The sequence below is a fragment of the Prionailurus viverrinus genome, chromosome B3, assembly GCF_022837055.1.
Source record: "Prionailurus viverrinus isolate Anna chromosome B3, UM_Priviv_1.0, whole genome shotgun sequence".
Classification (NCBI taxonomy): Eukaryota; Metazoa; Chordata; class Mammalia; order Carnivora; family Felidae; genus Prionailurus; species Prionailurus viverrinus.
Window position 1 is genome coordinate 50,422,366 of NC_062566.1, and position 16,526 is coordinate 50,438,891.

The window sequence follows — 16,526 nt, forward strand, 5'->3', positions numbered from 1 at the left end:
AGTTAATTTCCTTTGATAGCTAGCACTTACTGCATACTTACTACACGCCAGGGACTGTTCTATACACTATGTTTTTATACTTTTTTTGCTCCTAATTTAAAACATTTGGTAAAATACGTGTAACATAAAATTTACCATTTTAACCATTGTTAAATATACAGCTCAGTGATATTACATACATTCACATTGTTGAACAACCATCACCCCTATCCATCCCCATAACTCTTTCCATTTTGTAGAACTGAAACTCTATATACATTAAACAATGACTTCCTATTCCCCATTTCTTCAGCCCTGACAGCCATCGTTCTACTTTCCATCTCTATGATGTTAACTACTCTAAGTACCTCATATAAGTGGACTCATACATATTTGTCTTTTTGTGACTGGATTATTTTCACTTCACATAATGTCCTCAGGATTCATCCATACTACAGCATGTGTCAGAATTCCCTCCCTTTGTAAGGCTGAATAATATTCCATTGTGTGTGTGTACCACATCTTGCTTATCCGTTCATTTGTTGATGGATACTTAAGTTTTTTCCATGTTTTAGCTATTGTGAATAACACTGTTATGAATATGGATATACCAATACCTGTTCAAGTCCCTGCTTTAAGTTCTTTTGGGTGTATAACAAGAAGTAGAATTGCTAGGTCATATGGTAATTTTATTTTTAATTTTTTGAGGAACTGGGAACTGCCATACTGTTTTCCAAAGCAATTGTACTCTTGTACATTCCTACCAATAGTGCACAAGGATTTCAATTTCTCCACATTCTAACACTTGTTATTTTCTGTTATTGTTGTTGTTTACTAGTTATAGGTTTATCTAGATTTTCTATTTCTTCATGATTGAGTCTTAATCGCTTTAATGTTTCTAGGAATTTGTCCATTTCGTCTAGGGAATCCACTTTGTTGATATGCAGTTGTTCATAATACTCTCTTATAATCCTTTTTGTTTCTATTGAATTGGTAGTTGCATCCCCACCCCACTTTTGCTCCTGATTTTAGTGATGTGAGTCTTCTTTCTTTTTTTCTTAGCCCATATATATAAAAGGTTGGTCAATTTTGTTGAACTTTTTGAAGAACTAACTTTTGGTTTCATTGATTTCCTCTATTTTCTAGTCTCTGTGCCATTGATCTCTGCTCTAATCTTTATTATTTCCTTCCTTCTGCTAACTTTGGGTTTAATTTGTTCTTTTTTTGAATTCCTTAAGTTGTAAAGTTAGGTTCTTGATTTGGTATCTTTCTTCTTTTTTAATGTAAGCGTTTATAGTTATATATTCCACTCCCCCAAAGCATCACTCTCACTGTGTCCCATATATTTGATATGAATGTTTTTTGTACTTTTATAAATTATCACAAAAAAATCCAGCAACTTTTTCTTTTTTTAGACTTCTGGTTTTCAAAAGGATTGGAGAGTTCAGCTAGCCCAAACTCTCACAGGAATTCCTTTTATATAAAGCAGGCCCTACTCCCAACACTTGGGGAGAAGGGAATATATGAGAAAAGTTCTGAGGGCTCAGATTTCACTGCTTACTAAAGAATTTGCTGCATTCCAATTTTTTTTAATGTTTTCATTAAAATAAAGCATTCCATCTCATTTGACTTGTGTAAAGTAAAATAGGAAGAGTGTGTGTTTTGACCCATTTTTAACACTTAAAAAATTAATATTCTCCTGTAACAAAATCCTTAACTCAGAGTATTGTTTTGCTATTTTTAAAGCCTCCAGTTAAGTTCCTATCAACAGTTCTTGGCAAAAGTAATCTTCAGTTTTCGGGAATGAATATTAAACTGACCATCTCAACATGCAGCCTCACGTTGATGAATATTGACAACCAACAGGTAAGATCATGAATGTCATTTATAGCTTAACGTATCATCTATTTTTCTAGAAGAACCTGGGCATAATAAAGAAAATAACTTTTCAGACAAAGCGTGCTTAAAATTTAGTTAAGGCACAAGGGAAAAAAATCTGCCAAGGATTTGTGAATAACAATAATTAGAACAACAGTATTACTAACTCATCACTGCATTTAACTGCTTGCGTACTTGCCTCAACCTAATTGGCTTTGTAATAGGAACTAAGGTGCAAATAACCGGTAAATACCATTTGGCAACTCATATTCTTGAGTCAGTTATTACTCTCCACCCGTGCTCCCCAAAGGGAAAGCAATTCCATTATCAGAACTAACAGACTGTGTGTTGGATGGGGGTGCAAATTAAGGACAGAGGGGAAGGGTGATGTTAGGGTTAATATTCTAGCTATCTGAAATTTAAGCATAAAACATTTTCTTCCAACTCTTAAGCTTGAAGTGCTTTGTAAAATATTATTACATAAACACAGTTTCTTCTTCTTTGATGATGTGTGATGCCATGGTGTGCCTGAGTTCTCACTGTGAACCTTATTTCTCAAAGAACAGCATTGCTGAAGCAAATATAAAAGATATACAGGCATTGGGCTAAATGTGTTCCTTAAACTAGGGTACTCTTGACTTGCTTTTTATGTTTTAAACTAAATTCCTCATATCAGATTATTTATGGGTGTTAGAGTCTAATTTTTCTTGGTTTAATATGTAGTGATTCGAGGTTCTTAGTATTTAAGGTTTTACTGTATGGAATATTGTTGAACAGGGACTCAGGGAAGGTTTAATGTGTAGTTGGCTCTCGGGCTTTGAGGTCACATATAGGTTGAAATCATGGCTTCGCCACTAATGAGCAAGTTATGCTACCACTCAATTTTCTTCCTTAGTGAAATGAGATTATAGTACCTATTCATAGTTTCTGAGAGGATGGATTTAGCAATAGTATATGTGTCACTGGATTATATACAGGATTAAGTAAAACCATTGATGTAAATCACTTAGCACAGAGCCAGTCACCCAGTACCTATTATTATTTACTCAAACATTTTTCCTATTTCCTTGAGACATTTTCATAAAGTCAGTACTTAGCAGGGAAAGCATAAAACATAGAATCATAAAATTTTCAGTAACATGCACGTACAGTTATATATTTTTCTCCAATGTTTTTGCCAAAAACTTGCAGTTTTGAGGTCTGCTTTATTTTCTAAATTCAAAAGCAGAATAACATACATTGCTTGCACAGTAGTATAAACCACCACAGGAGAAAATACTTAATATAAAATAGTTCAAAATAGATTTCTGTCTTGTTGGGCCCTGATTGGTTATCTAAGAGAGGTGATACCGTTGGTATAATGAGAGCAGAACATTTGAGGCTATACTTGGAAGATGCAACAAATCTAGGTGGAAGGTGAAGCAATCGTTCAGTCTTTCAGATGCTTTGCCCTCAAGATATTTGTAGATGTAAATTTTAGTTTTAGTTTTCACCCATGTGTGTGGTACCAGGGGTGCTTAATGCCTTTAGGTATGAGATCTCATTGAGTATAGAAGCACTTGAATTATCTCAGAATTTTGTAGGGGAGGAAGAGTAAGCAAATCTACAGCCGTCCTGGTGACAGCCTTCTGTGCAGAACCTAATGAGCATTAAAAAAAAAAAAAAGTTCTATGGGGTGACTGAGGAATTAGGAATTTAGGAAGAATAGGGCTGTGGTGTGTGGTAGGTGGCTTAGTTTATTCTCATTTCTTTCTCTCTTTTACTACCCTTTTCCAGGCTACTGTAATTGGAAGGGGTATTGTCACATGCTCATAATCTTTCTGGCAGAATAGAAGTAGGGACAGGGCGCATGGGTGGCTTCCACTACCAGCAGTTACAGCAATGAGTGCCTCTGGAAGTGGGACATCTTTTCTGCACTGGTAGCAGGGAATGGGGTTGTGCTGAGCCCACTGCTGGAGTGGGGACTAAAGTTAGGATCTCATTGACCTTAGACCCAGGTCCTGATTTTTAAAAATAATTTTGAACTATTCTGCAGGCCTGGAGGAAACGGCCCCTTCATTCCTCCCTGGTGGAGGGAGGGCATATAAAAAAAAAAGATGTGCCACTATAGATGCTTCAACTCAAGCTTTATAAATCCCATTAATAGGGCAACTAAACTGTTCAAGGGAGAAGGCAACAGAGAAGTGACCTTATAGATGTAGCAGGAGAAAATGATTAACTCAATCTTCCTTAAAGAAAGTTACCCTTTGAAGTTTTAAGATAAATACCAAGAAATACTAATGTCTCCCTCCCCCCCCCCCCCAACTCCTAAGATATACTTTGGACTGAAAACATAAACAAGTTAAAATTGACAGGTACATTCATAGATGGCAGAGCATTTATGGGTAGGATGGTTCACATTCATCTTCAGCCACTGAGAACAACTTCAAGAATATAACCATTCACTCCCAGAAAATGTCTTAAAGAACCTCAGAGGCAGAAAATAAAATTATATTAAACACATAATGCTTGCGATTTTTAAAATTTGCCATATTTGGGGATGGGAAATACATTTTGGAAAAGCAAGTTCTAGGGAGTTTTTCTATATTCCTCGTTTTAAAAATTCAAGCAACAGACTTCCTTGATACACTTCAATATGTTAAGGATGTAAGCAAAAATATCTGACTAGCTTCCACTCCCACTATTCTTTAGTCATTTCTACATTCCTACCACCAACTCTAACAGCTAGTGAAATTTTACCAAGAGTAATAAAGAGATAAAGAAGGTAAAACAGGCAGAAAATGGAGATATCTTTTAGTCTCCATGAGGAGAGGGAACTTCAAATATAGGGAGGCCAGGCAGACAATGCTAACTGTGCAGGTACAAGAAAAACAGTGGTGCAAACATAATGGTATATGGTGAGTGCCACTTGGCCTCCATGTTGGCGAGACGATACTGGGAAACATGGCAACAGAATATCTTCCGATTAGAATGGGGAATTGGATGCTTTATCCCACATAACTATTGGTCAAGGGCTACCAGATCTTAACCTTTTGGGGGAAAAAAAAAGATGGAAATCTTGGGAGTTTTGTTGCTCTATCAGGATTATGAGATGTTGGTCTTTAATGAAGAATTGCAATTTTAAGCATGAGCCAAACACAGTAAGTCTGTGTCCTTAGGCCAGCCAAATGCGAGTCTGATCTAAGCAAACATTTATAATGTAATACTATATAATAATATATGGATAGATCCAGAAAACTGCCCCCCAAATCACCCTATATACTCATAAGCTTTTGAAAATTCTCTCTACCCATTCCACATCCCCACCCACTCCCCTGTTTGCAAAATCAGGACCAGAATCGCTATAGAACTCCTTTTTTAGTTCCCATTTAGCCAAGATTTGAACCAGCTAAGCTGTTTCCAGTACGTGTTAACGCTTAAAAGACATAAAAAGTGATTTTACAATTCTAAAAGGGGTTTCTTTAGTAAATACAAACAAGTACTAATTTCAGTGCTCTCAGATTACTGCCTGTTTTTCCAAGACCAAGGAACCAACCATCAGAAGTCAGTTGTGGAGTCCAGGTCTTTATCCTGGAAATGAGCCTTCAGGTCCAACAGGGAGCAGTTTTCTTTTCCTTCTTCTTGTTCCCTCCTTAGTCTCAGAGAGGAACCTAATCACAGATTTCCTAATCACACTTCCTGGTATGAAGACCAGTTTTTCATTTCCTGACATCTTTATCTGGAGGTAAATGCAATTGGTCAGTGCTCCTTGTGTACTGGCATCCTTCTCCACCCCCCCCTGCCCCGCCCCCACCAAATTCAGTTAATTCACATCATACAAGCAATTATCTATCCAGATGCATCTAACTGCAGCTACAAGCCTTTTGAAAATGTAATGAAAGTGAGTCATGAGAGAGGCAGGATGAAGAGGGTTAAGTGCTAACATCTCACCTCCTGTTTGTTTCCCCATGTATCTATCTATCCTTCTCCTCACCAAGCCTAGTGTTTACAACCCTTAGTCCATTTTTTTTTAATTAATTTTTTTTCAACGTTTATTTATTTTTGGGACAGAGAGAGACAGAGCATGAACGGGGCGGGGGGGGGGGGCAGAGAGAGAGGGAGACACAGAATCGGAAACAGGCTCCAGGCTCTGAGCCATCAGTCCAGAGCCTGACTCGGGGCTCGAACTCAGGGACCGCGAGATCGTGACCTGGCTGAAGTCGGATGCTTAACCGACTGCGCCACCCAGGCGCCCCTTCAGTCCATTTTTTTTACAGAAAAGAACCCACTCCCTAAAAGGTGACTATAACATAAATAAGGTTGAGTTGTGCTGTTGTATTGGATGTGTCCTTTACTGCCATAAGGTCTTATTGATTTAAGACCTACTGATGTACTGTTTATTGGGCACAACTTTCTGACACAATTTTTAGTCTTATGCAACTTCAGAACCTCAATAACCACAGCAATATGTTCGTTAATACGACAGGTTTTCTCAGGCTAGCAAATTCTCTTATAGGAATTTACAAAGTTTAATATCCACAAATTAACTTATAAATCAGGTATTTGAAGCTGGAACACTTTCCCATGTAGTGGTTAAATTTAAATCATAAAGTGGTTTCGGTAATAAAATAAAATAGCATAATGCGATAAAAAGTAGGATTTCAATAAAGTATGTGAACAATACTATTGGCCAAACAAAATACACAGAACAAGAAATTTTATTATCTCGAATGCTGGTGCATAACCAATAACAAGCTTCATTAGAGGAGGAGACAGAGGGAAACTTCAGATACTGATGAGGATTTCTGGGCAGGTTTAAAACCTTTAAAGATTGAGGGCATAATTGTTCAGTCTTTTTTTAGATGCAGGGCTTTCCTTTTACTTGACATTTTCCCTTTGACAGTTCTTATGTTATGAAGTTCAACCAAAGTCTTTCACCTGTAAAGTTAAATGAAAAACAGCGAGTAAAACAATTTCTCTAGTATAAGAGTGTTAGAAATAGTTTTGTTTTCTTTGTTCTTTCACATATTTTTTAATATCTAAATTTGAAATTTTACTATGGATATTTTTGAGTTTTAAAAATGGTTAAGACAATAAATTTTCTGGAATTATGGATCATACTAGCTTTATAAATCATCAAGATACATGTACAATCAAAATTTCAGATGCTCTTGAAAACACATTTTGAGATACAGCACACCTGATACATATTTCTTTTTGGGTTTGCTTATCCTTTTTGGATACTGAAGAACACCCAATTTATTTTATGCTAAAAAAATGTAGCCTTTGATAATTGGCTTGGATAGACCATAAAGTGGAATCTTCAGAGTTCTCTCAGTGGGCTTTCAGTCCAAATAACTCAGACATCTCGTGTCCTAAACTGGATGTATTAGTTACTTTTGCTCATGTAATTAACATCATTGGGCTCTTGTATTGGCAGTTGGTCTTGACATTAACTTACTCTCGCAAAACCATCCCTTACAGTGAAATATGAAAGATATTTTCCCCAATGCAAGGAGAATAATCTGGATCAATAACAAAGTCAAAGCCACAGGTGTTTCAGGAAGGTTCTTGAAAACAGATTTCCACAGTCCTAAAATGCCTTTTCTTCTTTAACAATTTTTTCTTTTTCATAACTGTGCAGTCACTGCCCTATTCTATTCTGCAAAACAACGACAAAAATCTTTTTTTGAAGATTAAGTTTTTCATTGGCACGGTACTATTTGGAATGAACCCAAAAGGCAGTGGAATGTTGGGTCTCTCCTCAACTTTTCCTCCTCTTTTAACAGCATTTAATTACTCTCTATCAATAATCTCATCACAGCCGAGTTCTTCGGTCAGACGATTGACAACCATAAGTGAAAAAAGCTCTTCGATAAAAGCCAACTGATCAAACGGGGTCTTCTCATAATGCATTTGAAACCCGCCATCCAGGGCTGCTTCCCTTGCTCTGGATGTTCTCAGAAACATCTTGTTGGCTTCTTCAAGGGCCGCTGATACTCTGTAGCCCGCACCACTCAGCTGCTCCTCTTCCGGATAATCGTAGTCGTCCTCCCAGTCATCAAATTCCTCGCCCTCGTCCTCGCTCTCGAAGTCAGGGCCCGCGATCAGGCCTGGCTGCTCCCCAGGGCTGGGCCGGTTAGCAAGGCCTCGTTCCCCCTGCGGCTCCGCCATTGGCTGGGCCGCCTCCTCCTCCATTGGGCCTTCCTCCTCGAGCTGTGGCTGGGCCCCGTTGCGGGAGGCGTTCGGGGATGGCTCCCGGCTCCCGCTGCCTACCTCCATCTGCGGAAGGTCACCCTCGCCAAGCATCACATCCATCTGCAGGTCATTGCTCTCTTCATACAGCTCGGACAGCTCGTTCATTTCCGACATCGTACAAGCTGCTCAACCTCTCGAAAGGTGTTTTTGCAAGATCGGAGCTACGCGGCCGAGGGGTTGTGCGCGTGCGCAAACGCCGTGCGCCTGCGTGACCCTGTGCGTGTGCGCGACCCCCAAACACCGCCTCCCGTTTGGCGTCCCCCTCGCGGGGGAGGTCCCCGCTCTTCGGAACTGTGGTGTATGTTTCGGTCCTTTGGAACTCCGTTAGTAGACTCTACGTTTAGAGAGTTACGTAATCTCCGCTTTCCCTAACTGTTCTGCGCGTTATGATGCTGTAAACTTGAAAATCCATAACGTGGCTTCTGTAACTATGCTTAGTGCTCTTCCTCCCCCTTCGCTCTTCCGTTCTTCCTGCTCCTTTTCCTCCCGCCCCAGGCAATAGCATCTGCTCCAACTACCTTTGGTCTCTGCGCTTATGACTTCTAAATCCCCACCTCCAAATCAGTGTTCTCAACATACTGACAACTGATCCATTCATTCAGCCCTTCTGCTTTCCCCATAAAAAAAAAAAAAAGTTAAATTCGCAAATAAGCATATTATCTATCTTTTTAAAAAGATAGTATACTGAAGAAGGACTTGGTTCCATTTATTTTCGCAGGATGGTTAACTTTCCACCATGATCAGTTTGGTGTGTATTCTTTAAATTCTTTTCCTCTGCATTTATATGGACCTTTATGTCCTCGTGGAAAAATCTTGTGTGTGTATGGGTTTTTTTTTTTTTTGCAAGTCTTAACCTAACTCTTCAAGCTACAAGAAGCACCTCAGCAATGACTTGAAGATTTAGCTTTGTTAGTATACATAGATGAGTCTTTTTTTCCATAGCATTCCATTTGTATAGCTATTCTATAGTTGACCTAACCATACACAAGTGATTTCCGATTTTTTGATATACACTATGGGTAATGTTTCTATGTGCCAATGTTTCTACAGAATAAATAACCTAGGAGTGGAAAGGGGGAATTGTAGAGCATGCATACTTTAGTTTTAATACATACTGTCAAACTGCTCTCCAAGATTGCTGTACAGATTTCAGCTCTCATCAGCAGTGTTTGAGAATATCCATATCCTTGCCACACACTGTTTTGTTGAGCACTTTTATCAATTTAATGATACCTTGTTTTATTTTCCATAGACTTGATTTCTTTGAGATTGATTATTTTCAACATGTTTATTGAACATTTGTGTTACTTATGAAAATTAACTGGCCTTATTTTTGGTTTATTTTTTTTTCTTACTGATTTGTAGGAATTTCTTATAAACTATATGAATACTTTGTTTTACATGTTGCAAATACATTCTCCCTCCCTGTTGTTATTTGTCCGGTTTCAGGTGTCTCTTCTATAAAAGTTTTAAAATGAATTTTCATGTAAACCCTTCAAATTGAAGGGTTTTTTTTTCCTGTATATCTTTTTTTTTTATTAAGTTGGATTTTCCTACTTCAAAGATCGCAAGCATGATCTTTTATTTTTCTTCAATGTTTGCATACATTTTGTTGTTAAAAATTTTTTTAATGTTTATTTATTTTTGAGAGAGAGAGAGAAAGACAGAGACAGCGTGTGAGCAGGGTAGTTGCAGAGAGAGAGGGAGACACAGAATCTGAAGCAGGCTCCAGGCTGTGAGCTGTCAGCACAGAGCCCAATGCGGGGCTCAAACCCACAAATTGTGAGATCATGACCTGAGACGAAGTCAGAGGCTTAACGGACTGAGAAACCAAGGCCCCCATGCATAGGTTTTTTGTGGATAAAACATTTATTTATCTAAGTACGATAAGGACAGGATTCATTTGTATATTTTTTTACACATATACAGCTAATTCAGCCAACTTCACTGATTTAATCACTGTCCTTTGTTGGTTGTTTGGTGCCACATTTATCTATTAAAAGAAAACAAATGTGTGAGTTTGTTTTAGACTTTGTATTCAAACGAATTTCTACAGTGTTACAATATGTCTTGCTGATAAGAAAAATCTTGTGTCTTTGTTCTTTAAAAGATTGCCTTAACTCTTCTTGCACATTTGTTCTTCCATGTGAATTTTAGAAGTGGCTTGAAAAGTTACCGGAATGATATAGGTGGAATTCTTATTTGAGTTGCATGGAATTTACAGATTAATTTGGGGGAGAATTGACATTTTTACAATATTGTCTTCTCATCCATAAAAGTAATATATATCTTTCTGCTTGTTTGTGTCTTATTTATACCCTTCAATGAAGTTTTCCGAAAAGGCTTATGTGATTCTTACTATTTTATACTCAGGTACTATCATAAAATGTACCCCTTACTCCAATACAGTGTCTAGTTGGCTATTGCTGGTATGTGGGAAAGACATTGATGTTTGTATATTGATTTATTTTTAGTAATCACTTTTAGCTGAAATCTAAACATAGAAAACACAAATACAGAAAAGTGCACAAATCTTAAGTGCGCAGCTTGGTTAATACAAAATGGACATATTTGTGTAACCGTTACCCAGATCGAGAAATATACGATTTTCAGGATTCCAGAAAACCATTTGCTTTCTCTTTCTTTGCCCTACGAGCACCACCGTTCTGATTTCAAACAGAATAAAATATTTTTGCCTGTTTTTTGAACTTTATATAAATTAAACCATGTAGTATATATTTTTTGTGTGTGTGTGGCTTCTTTTACCCAAGAAATATGTTTTGTTTTGTGTGTGTGTGTGTGTGTGTGTGTGTGTGTGTGTTTGCTACATAGTAGTCCATTGTTTAAATATCACAGTGATCATCATTGGGATTGATTCCAGTTTGGACCTATTACAAACAGGGCAGTAATTATCTTTCTTGGGAAGGTTTTTGGTGCTTGTATTTACGCAATTCTGTGGATCTACATCTAAGATAGAATTGTTGGCTATCTTATATAAGAGTATCTTATACTCTTGTATACATTATGTTAAACATTTCTCAAGACAGGCTTAGCCAATTGGTGCACAGTTGGTATTTTAATGAACCTTCAAAGCAGTATGACAAATACTTCTCTGTCAGTTGGTCATTACTCTGTGATTTCCAAATAAGTAAGCCTAAAATCTCAAGAGGCAAAATCTGAAAAGAGGTGGTCTTCTCAGCTAACTAATGCAGTTCACTTGGATAGTCTACATCATATTGAAATTCTTAATGTTAGTGCTTTAGTATGCTTTTGGTGATGAATGACTGAAACCCAATTCAAACCAACTTATATAAAATTAAATAAATAAAATAGAAAAAATGCATAAAAACTAAAGAGGGGGGGAATGTATTGGTTGAAGTGATGAAACAAATATTACCACCAGCTTTTTTTTTTTTTTTAACTCTCAGCTCTGATACTCTCCAGAGGGAAAACTTTGTTTTTCCATCAGGCTTTTCCCACATGGCAGCAAAAGATGAATCCCAGAAGCTTTGGACTTAAACTAAGGTCCTTAATGGCAGAGAAAGATGCATTCTTTCCTATTATCTGTCTCAGTTCCTCCCCCATGATATTGATTGGCTTTGCTGTATCCAGAGGGATGGTGTTTTCTGATGGCCTAGGCCTGGATCCTGTGTCCAGCCATAAGGAGGGGGCTGGTGAGACGGGCTTGTCAGACCTACTTGAACCTTATGAGATTATTATAGAATGTGGATGGAGTAATTTCCAAAGGGATGCTGAGCAGGCAAAGACAAAACATACAAATGTACGACCATTACTGTTAGATTGTATGTAACTAGGCATTTAATCTGTAGCATCATACATGTTTAATTTGTTTATGTTTTACAGATTATTGCAAATCATCATATGCAGTCTATTTCATTTGCCTCTGGAGGGGATCCTGTAAGTATAGATTTATAAAAGTCCTTTTTATAAGAGTTAAAAGAACTTCCATGTAAAGCATGTTAGCCATTACATGTCTTTTCCAGTGTTTTATTACAATTTGTGAACAGCTATGTGCATTCAAAAATTTGACTTTGGTAAAATAGTTTCCATTACTTATTTTTAAAATGTTTGAATTAGCAAATGAGCTAATAATTTTCCATTGTGTTGTTAGTCATGGAGTTATCATCCGAGACTGTTCTTGTAGGTAACACCTAAGTCATGGAAATCAAGGATGTCATACATGTGTTACCAGTCCTCCCTCAGCACTCTTCTTCACACAAAGTTCCAGGCAGCTCCTATTAGGCATTTGGACTTGGAAATAGGGGAAGCCTGTTTGCCACTCTGGCTGCCAACTGAGGCAACTATGTCCAATCTAAAGTGAGCAGCCAGGTTTGCAGAAATTCACAGAGGGAACACACAGCTGGTGGGAGAGAACTGCAGTTCCTTCCTCCCTAGAGGCCACATGGTGCTCATTTCCCACAAATTGTGTGAGACGGAGCAAGTGCTCTGTCTCCAAGCCTTCTTTACAGAGTGGAGGGTCATTCCCTGACTCCCTACCACATCACTTCTGAACCGGAGTGGAAGAAGAGAGGCATTGAAGTTAGGAAGCCTGAGACTGACCAAGAAACAAATCTGTTTGAACTGAGGGGTTAGAAGGAAGATTTTGCTGCTTCATGATATTATGACATTTTTCTCCTACCTGCAAACATCCAGAAGCTAGAAGAGGACTGAGTCTGACTTTTAGAATGATTGAACATCAGTAAGGTCAAGAAAATATATCGGGAGCACATGCAGATTTTGTTCTTACTGCCAATGTATTGCCTTCTGTTCTGCTGAGCATTTATTATTAAAGATTGTATCCTTCAGAAATGCGGCAGTAAAATCCAGTGTAACGGCTGATTTTTTTCTAGCCACCACATTTAGTTTCTCACTTCCAATTGAGGAATAAAATGTAGGACCATAAACGATAGGACATATAACTCAGAAATCCAGGAGAGGTATGGAATGGTAGTAAAAACTAAATCTGGCAGCTGATGTCACTGCAGAGTTTTGACCTCTATGCTAAATATTCAAAAGGAAAAATTATGGTCTATCCTAAAAGGAAATAAAGTTCCAAAGCTACTCTGTTGTAATCGTTGCTTCCTTTACTGGCATCTAAAGTATTTAAGCAACTTTCTTCACTTGGTTGTTGGTATAACCTTTTAGTGTGTGAAATATATAGTTAAATGCTATTCACATTACCCTATTCTTAAAAATATTTCAATAATTACTTGTCTTCACACTGGCTACCTGTGATTCAAAATATTTAAGCACGTCAAACCTAGACACCCTGTCTTCAGAACCTGTCTGAAGCATACGGAAGAAAAGCAGTATTTATAGTAGGACTTCAGATCATTGGGATTTTTTTTCTTTTATTAATGGATACTTAATTTTCCCCTTAGGCTTCTCTACTTCCTCACCTTTCCGCTTTGGGCATAGTTATTTCCAAATGAATATATTAGTTCCATGGTGCTATTTAATTAATATGTAAACCAGATTTTAAGAACTCTACCTCATCCTCAAGAGATTCCGTGGATGGCTAATTATGGATTCATTAGCAAACAGGGGGTATGCAAAAAGCCTAGCACTTAGCTGCAGTGTGAGCCTGGTACTGAATCTGAACTCCCATCCACCAAGCCTTGTAATTTTGCCTCAACGGTGACAACCAGGGACTTGTTTGGTACAGAGAGGGCTGACTGAATCCAGCCTGAAGAGGCCAGCATTGTCTCTTTTATTCCTAACCCATTATAGCTCAGTCATCCACGAAGGAGCTCAAATACTTTCCTTAAGTTATTTAAAGTAATGAGTTGTATAAGTGAAGTGTTAAAAAATATTTACAGACATTTGCTCTAAATTTCCCTTTCAAGTTTCAAGAGTTGTTGTCATGTTCACATTGGCACTCAGATCCTCGTTTACCCTAGGCATGCCCTGCATGACGTCTATCCTAGTTGTCCCAGTCCTAATAGATTGTCTTCATGTGCCTTTAGTTCTTTAGTACTTTCAACCCACCAAAGTACTGTCCAGAAACAAACGGTAAAGAATTCCTAGCCGCTGTGGGGAAGTTTGTACCTACTGATTTGAGTGGGGCCCCTGTGCTCTCTGCAGCTGGAAAGAAAACCTGCAATTCTATTTAAAATAAAAAACTGGGGCAATCATAAGCATTGGCATTCAAGGTCCCCCAAATGAACTGCCAGGCTTTGGAGTCAGGGAAACTTGACTTATTTAGTCTCTCTTAGCTTCAGGGTTCTCATCTATAAAATGGGGAATGATCACCCTTGCCTCACAGTGTTGTGAGAATTCAGCAAATTGATGTGTATAACCTGCTAGTACCATGCCTGGCACCGCGTGATAGGGGATAGCTGTCACCACTATTGCTAGCACATGCTCATAGCTTTGTCTGTTAGAAATTTACAACTTCTCAGCTAACTGGGTGCAAGAAGCTAAAAGTCTCCGTGGCCCAAAGTAGTACCCTTCTTTCCACCAGATTTCCTCCAGAGTTTAAAAAAAGATTAGCTGTTCTTGGAGTGCCTGGGTGGCTCAGTCGGTTAAGCATCTGATTTTCAGCTCAGGTCATTATGTCATGGTTCATGGGTTCAAAACCTGCATTGGGCTCTTTGCTGACAGCTCAGAGCCTGGAGCCTGCTTCAGCTTCTGTGTCTCCCTCTTTCTCTGCCCCTCCCCTGCTGGTGCTCTGTCTCTTTGTCTCTCAAAAATAAATAAACATTTCAAAAAATGAAAACAGTTAAAGATTAGCTATCCTTCCTTCCCTCTTGACCTTTGCTAACCCTCACCTTTACTCTCTTCTCAAAGACAATTTACTCCCTTCCTCCCGTCAGCCCTTAAGACAGTCGTTCGTAATGCTTCTGTATCTAGAAATACTTTCTCTTTTTCAAAAATGCATTACAAGTATGTCACAAATATATTTTTGTATATATTTTTTTACTATTTGTGCGTTACTTTTAACATTCTTAAAATTCTCCCAGATATTTACAGTTACTGATTTTAGAACTGTAAGACTGTTGGAGACGGTTTTGAGGATGAAGTCCCACAACCTCTTTCCCACCATCGAATGCGCCAACCCGTGTTGCTGGCATCATTACCATCCCTTCAGTTTTAAAAATAGCAACCAAGTCCCCAGCAACTGTGGCTTTGCCTCTAAATTAATATAAAACAAAGCTCACAGATATGACCTTATTTATTTACAAGATATCTCAAGCCTTTTATCTTTTAGCAGAAGATAAATTTATTTAGGTGTTTGTTATTTTTTAAAATAACTGAAGACAAGTTACGCTGACCCTGAGATCTGCTTCCTGTGTGTTTCACTGTGGGTTATTAAGTGATTGTCCTTGAGGGTATTACAAACGGGCTTTTATTTCCTGCCAGTTGATTGCATCTTCCCTCTGGAGAGTCATACTTCTAATCTGCAAATGGCATTGTGTGTATTTTTTTCCCTGAGAACCGAGATAACAAAAAGCATCTTTAATTATTAAGATCTTATCATTCATCAGTTTACTGTTTTCAATAAAAGTCAGAATTACCAAGTGGCTTTTTGCTTGTTTTTACAACGTCAGCAACACCTCTTTTTGAAATCCTTAGGGTTTTCATGGGTTCTCGTTTTCAAACATGATTTTTCCTTTCTATATATTGATCAGATAAATGCTTTGTATTTTTGCTTTATTTCTTAACTTGCACTGCACTCGAGCGAGCTAACAACCACAAAAACCAATGTGTCTCTTTAATTGACTTATTTTCTGACATACATGGTGTCTGTCTGGACAACTGGGAAATCATGGTGCTGCCTCCCAGTTTATGACTCCTTTGTGACTGCATAACCCCTGGTATTTCAGCTTTCAAAACAGGAGAGAGTCATGGTCCCTTACCATTTTTTAAGAATATCTGTACCAATATATTCCCTATCTGGATTCCTTTTTATTCTTAGTGAGTAAGTATCACTAACTCTGCCTCTAAATTTTTAATTTTCAACTTCTCTCTCCAAGGGACAGAGAATCAGGACTCCACAATTGCTAAACTACCCAGTGTATATTTATGTTCCCTTTTAGGGTGCTTTCCTTTTCTCTTTAAATAGAAACATTTGTATTTAAGTCCGTACCTCAGTATCATGTCCTAAATGTACTCTTATCTTTCAACAGTACAATCCATTCATTTTAAATGCAATCGTTTTCCCTTTTTTATAGGATACTACAGACTATGTTGCCTACGTAGCTAAAGATCCAGTTAATCAACGAGGTATGGAAAGCAACTTCTAGATTTTCTTAAGAACTGGTATATACCAACTTTAAAATGTAACAAGGAGTTTTTTTTTTTTTCAATATACAGGGTAATGAGGATCACTAGAGTGCTGGATTGTGTTCTAGAAATATTATGTGAATTTGAGTTGGAAATAAATAGCCCAGCTAGCAGAGCAAAGTAGA

At 37.9% G+C, this 16,526-nt stretch overlaps 2 protein-coding genes across 3 annotated transcripts in view; one reads left to right on the plus strand and one right to left on the minus strand.

The window, feature by feature from the left end:
* The window catches only part of SHC4 (SHC adaptor protein 4), a 130,034-nt gene that overhangs the window by 72,804 nt on the left and 40,704 nt on the right, over positions 1-16,526 (plus strand). For both annotated transcript variants that reach the window (XR_007153271.1, XM_047864011.1), the window contains exons 4-6: positions 1,726-1,845; positions 11,959-12,012; positions 16,290-16,341. Coding sequence is in view for 1 of the 2 variants with exons in the window: in XM_047864011.1 (XP_047719967.1) it covers positions 1,726-1,845; positions 11,959-12,012; positions 16,290-16,341 (226 nt within the window). In the remaining variant the exon portion in view is untranslated. The remainder of the gene's footprint in view (positions 1-1,725; positions 1,846-11,958; positions 12,013-16,289; positions 16,342-16,526) is intronic.
* EID1 (EP300 interacting inhibitor of differentiation 1) lies at positions 6,537-8,364 on the minus strand. The gene has a single exon (XM_047864013.1). The coding sequence runs from the start codon at positions 8,206-8,208 to the stop codon at positions 7,633-7,635; it is 576 nt and encodes a 191-aa protein (XP_047719969.1). The 5' UTR covers positions 8,209-8,364; the 3' UTR covers positions 6,537-7,632.